This window comes from Protopterus annectens, chromosome 13.part0, assembly GCF_019279795.1.
Source record: "Protopterus annectens isolate FY-2018-M chromosome 13.part0, PAN1.0, whole genome shotgun sequence".
In the NCBI taxonomy this organism is placed as follows: domain Eukaryota; kingdom Metazoa; phylum Chordata; order Ceratodontiformes; family Protopteridae; genus Protopterus; species Protopterus annectens.
This window is the reverse complement of record NC_056747.1, coordinates 965,517,253-965,529,659: the sequence shown is the minus strand read 5'-3', so window position 1 is coordinate 965,529,659 and position 12,407 is coordinate 965,517,253. Positions and strand designations below refer to the sequence as shown.

Sequence of the window (12,407 nt, the reverse complement as noted above, 5' to 3'; positions counted from 1 at the left end):
AGCTTGCATGTGTTACACAATGCCAGTTACAAACGTAAGCTGATGAAAACAAGTTCAGGTGTTCATATTTGTTTTCTAAATAAACTTGTGTAAAATAACACTGAGAGCACCTGTATACTTCTCAATGTTTTAACTGTATTAATACGTGTAAATTGCAACTGTTTTCTGAAGAATTAGCCAAGTGAGATGAGGAGGCAGAGCCAGGTGGGTGTGTGTGTGTGTGTGTGTGTGTGTGTGTGTGTGTGTGTGTGTGTGTGTGTGTGTGTGTGTGTGTAATTTCAGGAAAACTGAATTATAATCTTTTTACTCAGCAGAAGCATTTAACGCCACAATCAAATGAATGAGGGTGAAAAGTTAACAAAGCATTGTTCAATCATTTCATTTTTCCAAAGCTGCAGTCATGTTAGTCTGTTTTATGCATTTCTACAGGACTGAAGTACTCCAGCTACATTTCCTCAACAAATGGAATAGCTCAAGGTCAGTCATGTAGCCTGGTAACTGGCATTACTTATTAAAAAATAAAATAAAAAGATTTTATTGCAAGGTTTTTGCCCCTGAAACTCCAACCAGGGATTAAATGAATAGCGGTTTTAAACTCAGACTTCTAAGTACAAGCGAGACTGAATGTGTAAAAATGTGGACTTACATATACCAAGTCCAGGATGTTTATGGGAACCTCAGAGTTAGTACACAGTATTAGATGGATGTAGGGAAGTACAACTCCCCAGCACTGGGTATATGCAGGAAAGTACAGTTGTGTGCACTTACCATAAATGTAGATGTTCGAGTGTATTCACTGTTGCAGTCATCACACTTGGGTTATCTGCCTGCAGGTAGCCCTCAGTCGGCCAAAATACCAGTGTCTTGGGATTTCTGCATCAGATGCTGTCGTCTCTTCCATGACATCAGGTTGTCAGGGGTATAAAACATGCAGCTGACGCCATTACATCAGTTTTTCTTGCCCCAGATGTCAGGAGCCCCTAAAATAGGAAGCAATTACATGGTGTGGAACACCTCCAGTAAAAAGTAAATACCATAGCCATAAGATATGGCCAAAAACAGGATAAGTAGAAAGTATAGAAACGTCAGGGGGCTGGAGGGAGGGTAACACAGGTAATACAGTAACTGTATTTAGAGCACAACCTAGAGCTGTTTACTGAATTTCCTGTTTGCACTTATTTTTAAAATCGTTTTTTTCTCAAAACTTGCATTTTATCTGTCTTTGGCCTAGCACTTGTGTGGGGTCATTTACTGCACTGTTATAACTTGTTGATACTTGTTAACCTCTGCTATCTCTGAAAAAACAAAAAAACAACAAAAAAATCTTGCTTTTTTCCCACTTTTCTGAGATTTAAAAAAGTTCAGTTACAGGCTTGCTGTTCTTGAACTGTTTGTAAGTTTCTGTGAAGCCAGTGGCAGTGAAAAACATTGAACAGCCTACCTGCCCCTGTGGGAGTGGTTACTGACTTGAAACTGTAGTTTTATTGGCCATTTTGGGTCAATTCCAAAACTCCTTCATCTTCCTCTCTTAAAACCCTCTTTTGCGCGTTTTTGTGCATAGCGCAACATCGGGCAGCACCACCTAATTGGGTTTAAACTATTCCTGGCTCCACAAAGTCTGCTCTGTCTCTCAATTTAAACACCATATTCTCATTCTAAGGCCCTTCACTGGTCCAATTAAGTAATCCTACAAGTTAGCAGTATTAAACCATAAGCACTACTTACTCTTATACTCTCTAGGATTACCCTGTCCTCTATTGGTCCATCTTAAATTCAGTTTCCCTATATTACTCTAGCATGTCCAAAGGTCAGTCAATGGTTTCCTCTCCAGTCCAGCTGGTGAATCTGGGAATTTTGAGGCAATGTTACAACTGTCTCATGTACACGGACAACCCTCTCCTCCTCCAAACAGGTTCAAATATATGTGAGAGATGCAACTATTTAGCCAAACTGGAGGCTGAGCTCTCTCATCTCAAAACTTGTGTAACCAGTCAGGAGGAGAAGGTAACCTCACACAACACAATTCCAGTATCACATAGTCCCACCACATCAGCGAACCAAACACATAAATACACAAAAACATACTCGGAGGCTCTAAATAAAAATCTACCTAAGCAACAGAGACCTCCAAAGCAGACATCCAAGCAAACGCTACCTCAAAACAAAACACACACAACACATAACCCACAAAGTCAGTGTGCCAAGCAGCCACAGCCCTTAAGGCTGAATAACACACCTGATACTCTTGTTATAGGTGACTCTATTATCAGACACACTGACGTCCCGCTCACCAGGCTGAATAAAGAGAAGGTCACGGTGAGCTGCCTGTCGGGTGCTAGGATCCAACACATAACGCAAGCACTCAGGTCACTCCAAAGCAAACACAAATATGACTCAGTCATTGTACATGCTGGTGTGAATGACCTGAGACGTACCTCCCTGGACTACATGAAAAGAGATATAGAGGAGCTCTCTGACCATGTAGCCCAGGCTGGTATGACCCTGACCTTGAGCAGCATCTTACCCTCACCTAGAATGATGCCACAGTACAAAGACAAAATGATCGATTTTAACAATTGGCTAAAATTTTGGTGTCATTCAAAGGGGATCCAGTGTCTGTCAGCCTGGGATGAAATGCTCGACAAGCCACGTTGCTTCGCTAGGGACGGCTTGCACCTGTCACCACTGGGCTTTCGGATATTGGCAAAGGCTCTTGCCACCCCCATAGACAGCACAAGGAACAAGAAACTAAGGGTAATGCTGCTAAACGCCAGAAGTCTTAACCTCAAGATGCATGCACTCGAAGCTCTCCTCAGTATGGAGAACATCGATATCTGTGCAGTGACAGAAACCTGGTTCAAGGCTCCAGAGAGCACCCCAGCACTACCAGGCTATACCTCGTATCATGCTTTTTGGCCCAAAAACCCGGACCGAACCACAAAATGAGGGGGAGTTTCCATATTTATCAAGGATATCCACACCTCCAGGTTAGTGGCATTGCACGAAGTATCGGAGACCATCCAAGTGCAACTAACAGTGGACAAGACTGCTTTTCAGTTTATAGCATCCTACAGACCACCCTCTCAAAGTCAGGAATCCCATTCGGCCTTCCTGAAAACATTGGAGAACATGAAGATCTCTCCGAACACCATTATATTGGGCGACTTCAACTACCCAAACATTGACTGGGAGCACTACTCAAGCCCCAGCACCTTAGCCCAAAGATTCCTGGAAATTATAAACTCAAATGCTATGGAACAACTAGTCACCACTCCCACAAGAGGGGACAACATACTAGACCTGATCATTACCAACATGGGGACTCTATGCTCCACACCAGAAGTATATCCCTCATTGGTAAGATCAGACCATAAATTAATTTCACTGGATGTCCACATCCCGACCCCACCCCAGCCCAGAAAACCACAGTGAAAAACTTCTCAAAAGTGAACTTCTCACTTCTCAAAACCAAGTGGAATCCTTCAAGGCCCCAGGGCCAGTGGAAACTACAGCGCAAACTGCAGAATCCTATATAAATGCATTCTACGGACATCTCCAGGAATGCATGGATCATGCTATCCCAAACAAAACCAAGACCCAATCATCCAAAGGCAGGCGTCCAGTCTGGTGGACCCCTGCCATAAATAAACTGTACAACAGAAGGAGGAAGCTACTACATGATAGAGCAAAATCCCTAATAGGGAAGGCATTTCTGATCAGTACTAGCAAAAATTACGATCCCTCATAAAATCCTCCAAGGCCAGCTTCAAGAGAAAAATTGCACAGGACACCAAAGACAATCATAAGGCTTTTTCAGTTATGTTAGAAACCTGGGATGCAACTCCCAGACTTGTTCTGAGTTGATTCTAAACGACAAAAATACACTGAACCCACAGACATCGCCAATATCCTGGCAGACAGGTTCAGTGCAAACTCCCTCCCCAAAAGAGCAAGCATCTATCCCGGCAGAGGGCTGCCTCCCAAACATCTCAGATGCTCAGGTGAAGGCTGCCCTCTCCAAAGCAAAAAAACACTGCTTCCATGGGACCAGATGGCGTCCCAGGTTGCGTCCTACATGAACTACAAGAGGAACTAATCCCTCAAATAAAACAGCTATACAATCTCAGCCTCAATACAGGATATGTGCCCACAAAATGGCGTACAGCAACAGTGGTCCCACTCCACAAAGGTGGAGCATCTACGGACCCTGGAAACTATCGCTCCATAAGCCTGACTAGCTTAGTCTGCAAGGCTATGGAGAGGATCATCATGGAGCTCATAAACAAAGACATTGGGGACCTACAGACACTAGATCCTACCCAGTTCGGCTTTGTCAAGGGCAGATCCTGCCTTTTGAACCTGGTTGACTTCTTTGAAACAGTCACCAAAGCCACAGATGAAGGGAAGGTAGTCCACACAGCCTATCTGGACCTTGCAAAGGCATTTGACACAATACCCCACTCGAGCATCATAGATAAGCTATCCAGCTTAAATATAAACCCCTATGTCACAAGATGGGTCGCAAACTGGCTCAAAGACAGAACCCACAGAGTGAGAGCTGCTGGAGCCATGTCAGACTCGAAACCGGTCACAAGTGGCATCCCACAGGGTTCTGTCCTGGGACCACTCTTGTTCGGTATATACTTTTCCGAGGTACAGGCAAATGTGGGAGGACTATGGCTCACCAAGTTTGCAGACGACTGCAAACTGGGCGCCATAATCAACTCTCCAGCTGACACAAACATCCTTCAAAAAGGTCTCACAGAGACGGATAACTGGTGCCAGCACCATGGTTTAAAGCTAAATGCCAAAAAATGTATAGTCATACCCTTTGGCAAAAACAATGTGCCCACAAATTACCACATAGGCGGAAACCCATTAAGTACACAGAAAGTTATTAGGGACCTGGGGACCCAAGTTGATAGCAATCTCTCCTTTGAAAACTACATTGCCAAAGTGGTTAGAAAGACCTTCTACATAGCCCACCTCATCACAAAGGATTTCACATCTAGATCAAGAGAGGTAATCGTGCACCTTTATTCATCCCTCATCAGGCCCATCACAGAATACAATGCCCCTTTTGGGATGTACCTTACCCGACACCTGCAGCAATTAGAAAGACCCCAAAAGTATCTCACCAAGAGGATCAAGGGTCTCAAACAGATGCCATATGCTGCTCGGTTAAAAAAACTCCAGCTCTACTCAGTTGCATACCGCCTACTTCAAGGAGATCTATGCCTGACATACAAAGCTATGTCAAATCCAGAATTAATGGACATGCTCCACCTCAGTAAATCTAAATCCCTTAGAGCCACACGCCGAGGGACTTGAACCTCAGCACAGAAATAAATAGAACTTGCTGGAGGGACAGGTTCATAACCCAGAGGCTCCCTTCGCTCTGGAATAGAATTCCAGTTCATGTGAGGCAGAGCACCTCACTGAATCTCTTCAAGAAGAATCTCGATAAGTGGATGGGGGATCGTAGGTTTGTCCCAGGGATTACTCCCGTGTCACTATTAGACAGAGGCACAGTAAACTAAACCTTAAAAAGGGCACAGTATACTCAAATCAAGGGGTGGCGTAAGCCATACAGAATAGGGCTAGGCTTATAATTGCCCCAGGGCAGATAGCCTAGTATGAACCTATGAACCTATGACTGCAACAGTGAATACACCCGAACATCTACATTTATGGTAAGTGTACCAACTGTAATGTGTTCTTCATGTTTCACTGTTGCAATCATCACACTTAGGTTGATTCCCAAAGCTGAGTAAGGGTGGAGGCAGTCAAGAAGTATTAGGGCTGGCTAGCAGGCCTTATACGACTGCTGTGGCAAACCCAGCTCTCGATTTAGAAAAAAGACAGGTAAGTGGTAATGCTTGGTGAAGGTGTGTACAGAACTCCAGGTTGCAGATTCCAGGATGTCCCTGGTAGGGACTCCCCTGAGAAATGCTGTAGAAGTTGAGGTAGCCCTAGTGGAATGAGTTCTGATCCCCTGTGGGGTAGGTTTTCCATGGTGTTTGTAGCAGCAATGGATGCACTATGCTATCCATTTGGAAATGGATTGCTTTGAAATGGCCTTGCCCTCTGTCCCTGTAGCAAAGCTGAGTAGCAGCAGCTGGTCAGATTTTCTGAAAGGCTTAGTCCTGTCAAGGTAGAACCTGAGCTGTCTGTGCATGTCCAAGGAGTGCACGATCCTCTCCCTTTTATTCTGAGGATTAGGGAAAAGGGATGGTAAATGGATGGATTGGTATAAACCACACTGGATACCACCTTGGGCTTAAAAGATGGGTTGGTCCTGAGGGAAACCTGTCAGCAGGGAAAATAAAGAAGGGTTCCACAGCCATTAGTGCCTGTAGCTCAGACACTCTTCTTGCTGAAGTGATGGGTAGAAGTAAGGCTGTTTTCCAAGAGAGGAATTTGAACTCTGCTGTAGCAGCAGGTTCAAAGGGAGGAAGCGTGAGCTTCTCCAGTACAAAGTTAATGTCCCAGGCAGGGGTGGGAGCTCTCCTCAGCAGTTTTAAATTGTTAGCTCCTCTCAGGAACTGTTTGGTCAGAGGGCGAGAAAAGAGAGATGGCTCAGTATTGTAATGAGCTGAGATGGCAGAGGCATGAATCTTAATTGATGAGAAAGATAGGCCTTTGTGGAGCAGCTCTGCTAGGTAATCTAGGATTTGAGGTAAGGCGGGCTCGGCTGTATCCTTTCCTAGAGACTGGCTCCAAGAACAGTACCTTTTCCACTTTTCTGAATATGATTTCCTAGCACTAGGCCTTCTGGCCTCAAGGATGACGTCCAGCACCTGTTTGCTGAGGGTTGCTGGTAGTGTGTTCAGGGAATAAGCCAGGCTGCAAGGTTCAGTGTTTGCAGCTGAAGATGCAAAATGTGTCCCTCCTGCTGGGACAGCAGGGAAGGTGTCTGATGTAGATGCCAGGGTGGCACTGCTGTCAGACTGCGTAAGAGTGGGTACCAGTGTTGGTGTGGCCAGTCTGGTGCAATAAGGATTGTCCTTGGTCTGTCCTGCTTGATCTTGAGTAGTACGTTTGAGAGGAGGGGCAGAGGAGGAAAGGCATAAATTGAGAGGTTTTCCCATGTAAAGGATAGGGCATCCACCGCCATGCTTGGCTGTCATTATGAACTTTTTCCATAAGGGGGTGGCTTTTAAGGTGGGAGCACTCCATTGCTTAGATCTCTGCATACCCTGAGACTGTAGTCTTGGTGGTCTGTTGCCCCTGGGTTTGGACTGAGAAGGGCTGGGAGGGACTGGAAAGGACCAGTATTTTGAAGGCCAATGTCTACTGAAACTAGATGGCTGCACCTGTAAGAAATCTTTAACAGTTTGCATAGACTTAGCTTTTTCCTCCATCTTTTTAAGAGTTACTTCTGCTTTGGCGCCAAGCAAATATTCCTGATTTAATGGAGCAACTAGTAATTTTGCTTTGACATGGTCGGGCAAGATTTGTTCCTTCAGCCAAGCATGCCTTCTCAGTACAGACCCAGTGACAGCAGCCCTGCAAGATGCTTCTAAGGCATCAAAACCACACTGCAAAGTATGTTTACTAACATGGTTTGCAAAATGCATTAACTCTTGTAAATCTTTATTTTCTGCACAATCTGGAAGCAACAACATTTTCTGTTTAATTAGTTCCATAATATGCTGCTGGCACTTCAACATGTGAAACTGGCAATTTAAAGCCGTTATGGCAAGAGTTGCAGAGGTACATACCCTCTTACCCAATCTGTCTAAAGCTCTAGAATCCCTGTCCGATGGGGTAGGGTTTTTGGCTGCAGTAGCCTTAATACCTTTAGGTCCCTGGGAAATGGTCTCTGGATCCGCAGTGGGATTCTTAAAGAGAAATTTGAGAGAGTCAGGTACTCTATAGTACATATCAGGCTTTCTAGGAGCTGATGGTAAAGTATCAGGGGTTAAGACTGGATTCCATGGAGACATCATCTACAATATCCAGGACAGGGAGTACAGCTAGACGCCTGTGCTGTGGCAAGTCTAAAAATTCTATGAGTCTCTTTTTGGACTGTAGGTAGTCCTGGGATTCCCAGCGGAAATGCTCTCTTAAGGTATGCAAGGTTTCACCAAAAGAAAAGTCCTCTGGAGGGGAGGCAGAGGGAACGGAATCCTCTGCATCTGAATCCTCATAGGTAGATAAGGGAATGTGCTGGGAATCAGAGGGATTACAGTCATTGGACTCATGGTCTGTAGAATCAGAAGGAAAAGCAATCCTTTGTCTTTTAGAGGGAGAAGGCTGGCATCCCCTAATTAAAGTTATAAGGTCTTCAGGCATTCTAAGCATTTGTTTCTGTGGCATGGGAGTTTGAGCATGCGCTTTGGTCGTCGTTTTTCTAGGTGTAGTGCGAACTCTGAGCCTGAGAAACTCGGTAGTTTTAGTCAGAAAGAAGTAGACGGTTTAATACGAACATCTGAAGGTCGGAACACACCCTCAGAAGCTGGTGCCTGCACTGCGGCTCCGTACCCATCCAAGGTAGAGACATCCGCAGGTTACATAGTTGAAGAAGAATCTCGCGGCATACCAGAGTCCGAATGGGTCTCAGCAGAGGCCTGCGAATCTGTAGAAGCAGGTATCAGGGGCTGTGAAAGTGCCTCACTGAGTACCGGCAGACTGACGACTAGCTTAACGGAAGCGCTGTCGGCAGTTTTGGACCTATGTAGTCTGTCTCTGCCTTTATCCTTATGTTTTTTCGGAAGATTGGTAGTCGGATGGCTTATCGAAGCCATGTTGGAATATGGAGAACGAGAGCGAAAGAATTTAGCGACAAAGATAGCCCGACGACGAATACTTTGAGTGTTAAACAAGGCATAAAACTGACAGCGAGGAACATCGTGGTCTGGGCCTAAACAGGTGATGCAGTAAAAATGAAAATCTCTGTGAGGTATTTGCTTTCCACAGGCAAGACAATTGTTAACTTCTTCTGAAATCGGTTAGAGCAAGAAAAAAGGATCCCCAACAGGGGTACTTAGCTTTAGAAGACTTCAGGTTTGAAACTCGAACAATGAAAATTTCAGGTAGCAGCCAACCGGCACTTGCGAACTCTGCTTCGAGCTCCAGCACGGCAAGAAAAACTGATGTAATGGCGTCAGCTGCAAGTTTTATACCCCTGACGTCATGAAAGAGGCGACAGCATCCGATGCAGAAATCCCAAGGCTCTGGTATTCGGGCCGACTGAGAGCTACCTGCAGGCAGATAACCCTAGTGTCATGACTGCAACAGTGAAACATGAAGAACATCTGCTTCCCTGCAAAAATATCATTAAAAGAGAAAAGTGACTGCCAACGTTCACTGTTCTTCTTTAGTTTTGTTACTTGTTTTATGTAATTCCTGGACTTACAACTGGAATTTCAAAAGGCGATCCAATCAAATTTCATTGGTACAGACCACAATTTGTTCAGTTTTCTTTTAAGGTACCGCAAGACACAATATAAATACAAGCGACAGCTTTGGTTTGCATAACCGAATTAAAACTGTTCAACCTAAAGAAGTTGTTAAGGGAGAAAAAATGATTACTATGGATAGACTTAACTGGAAAAAAAAGAACTCTGAGAAGCAGTGCAAGCAGGTTTAATGCACTCCAATAATCTTTGCTTTACAGATTATAAACAGAAACTCCCGGCAGCATCATGTTGACACTGGCCATTATCCACATGGCTAGTGCATAAACAACTCAAAGCTGCAAGTAGTACTGCGAACACGTAAGCTGATAAACATGAAAAACAAAACTGCACAGTTAGATATCAGAATTTCTTATGCAGTTACCTGGTACTGGATCTGTGGCATGGCTGTCCACACTCATAGATGTCAGGGTTGAGGTACTGCTGAGGTTTTTGGTATACGCTGGTGTGCTTTGCACAGTTGCTGTAGGAAGTGGTGCTAGAAAAGAAACAAAAAAACATTAACTGCAATCTCTTTCAGTGTGAAACATTCAATTCAACTGTGCAGCATCACAAAACTGCTACTCCAAATTTTTCCAACTGCTGTTCCATAAAACAAATAAGATAACCACAAAAGAAAGGCACAGCGCTACTTTTTTTTTTTAATAAGACCATGTTGAGTCATATTAAGCCATGCCTAAATCTAATGTCACATGGCCCCAGTACAAGAACATTAAGCCTATCCTAACATCCAGAATTTATAAATGTTTCAGTTCATCTTTGAACCTAGCAACAATAATCTTTTCATCTTGTAGAAAAACAATATTCACCAGAAAGCCTCTAAGGGCCATGAAGTACCTTGTTAATGGAAGCACTGGGCTGGGATAAGGCTCAGGCTATAACCTGGCAAAGATCGGGTCTATATTAGAACATATAAGTTTCAAAACTTCGAATGTTCTAACATTGACCCCTATTCAGCAAAAGCTGAAAATATCGAAGCAACAGAAAACCAAATTTTTTCCTAGGTAAAGAATTCGGTTGTCCGTTTCTGTTGCTTCGGTATTTTCAGCGCTGTGGTGGAAAGTTATGGGTCGGGTTCAGGTAAGTGTGCAATTGAGTGTGGGTTAAGTTAGTTAGGGTTAGGGTGCGGGTTAGGTATATGTGCGATTGTGTGGACGTAAGGGTTAGGGCGGGTTAGGTGAGTTAGGGTTAGGGCGCGGGTTAGGTATGGGTGCGATTGTGTGGACATGAGGGTTAGGCTTAGGCTGCGAGTCAGGTAAGTGTGCGATTGTGTGGACGTGAGGGTTAGGGCGGGGTAGGTGAGTTAGGGTTAGGGCGCGGGTGAGTGCGATAGTGACGGACCTTAGGGTTAGGGTTTGGGTTAAGGTAAGTGGATAGTTAGTGGTGTGTGTATAGTTTAGTGTACAGTTAGGTGTAAGATTTTAGGTGTATGTGTGTGGATTGCTGTTTGTTTGGTGTGCTTGTGTGTGTATGTGTTTTGGAACAGCAAATTTTTTCCCTAAGAAAAAATTCGCTGTTCTGTATGTTTGATGTTTTCAGCTTTCGCTGAATAGGGGTCGATATTAGAACATTCGAAGAAGTTTTGAAACTGCGATGTTCTAATATAGACCCCAAAGATCTGCACCAGTTATGTCAACTATGGCAAAACAGAAGAGTAAATAATACTTAAGCTGCTCTTCAAAGAATAAAAAACAAAATGCTCCTGCAAAAACGTCCCCAAGAAACTGGGGAAGAAAGACAAACACCTCTCTGAATAAATTTTGTGAAATTCAGCTTTTAAACAGAGGAACCTTATGCAAGACGGAATTCAGTAGCAGCAATGCCTTTTTCCCTGCTTTTATATCCAACTGCTTTTCTCAGGTATGTGACTACTTAAAATCCAATAACTGATACTTCGTAATATAGCAATCATCATCAAAATATATAAAAGATGACTAATGTCTTGGAAAGAGGTTATCCCCACCAATTACTTCAAAGAACAGAAGGTGAAATATTAAGAGGATAGGGAACAAAATTTGAGCCCCTAATAGGGTTAGAGGGACATACTGGAAAGAGTTGGACGTGGAAAAATTAGTAATTGGAACATGCAGTTTCAACAACTCTTTTGCTATTAAATTTAACAACAATAACATACGGGTTCGGAATATTGTAGAGAACAATTGAAATAATTAAAAAACAGATTCCAATTTATTTAAATTAGTGGGTGCAAAACCACCATGTATGTACAAGACTGGAAAAGCCTGAAAGAGTTACTGGAAAAAGAAGGCAGGTGCTATACTAATTCCATTATATCAGGTACTCACAATTGTGGAGGATGCAGTTAATGTCCCTTTATATTAGAAAAGGGCTAACAGTTTGACAGATTTGCAACATAAAAAAGTGTTGTTAGTTAAGGGGAACTGTGACACGAAAGGGATAGTTTACATTGCAGTCGGTTCTGGTTGTATATGTTTTTATATAGGTAAAACTGAAAGACACAACTGACATTCTAAAAAAAAAAAAAAAAAAATACATTTCCCTGTTTAAATACACTTTGGATTGTACTAACTTTAAAAAGTTCAGCTTTGGTACCAAACAATGAAAGGGAAGGTCAATGGGAATTTTTCCTTGAATACAGAGAGCTATTATGGCAACAGAAGCTTAATGTTTCAACCCCCCCCCCCCCAGTCTTAATGAACAAATTTGACTAGTTCCTGCCTTTAAAATTACTGTGAAAAGATTATTATTTTATTTCTATTGATTAAGTGATAGTAATGTTTTTAAATAGTTTAGGATGTTGCAAATATTCAAAGTTACATTTATGAATTTTAGGTTTTATGTTGTACAATTCATAAAATAATCTTTGTTGTAGTGGAAAACAAACTATCTAGGTGTTGGTTATATGCAAGATGATGTTTACTATTAATTACTTTTTTTACAGTTCAATTAATATGAAGTTGGTTGGCATGGGATTGAAGTAAGTAGAACACGATTCGTTGAATTTAT

General features: G+C 43.0%; 1 protein-coding gene across 2 annotated transcripts in view; it reads right to left on the bottom strand.

The window, feature by feature from the left end:
• The window catches only part of KAT2A (lysine acetyltransferase 2A), a 647,704-nt gene that overhangs the window by 423,649 nt on the left and 211,648 nt on the right, over positions 1 to 12,407 (bottom strand). For both annotated transcript variants that reach the window (XM_044054728.1, XM_044054730.1), the window contains exon 8: positions 9,787 to 9,900. In XM_044054728.1, coding sequence (XP_043910663.1) covers positions 9,787 to 9,900 — 114 coding nt within the window. The remainder of the gene's footprint in view (positions 1 to 9,786; positions 9,901 to 12,407) is intronic.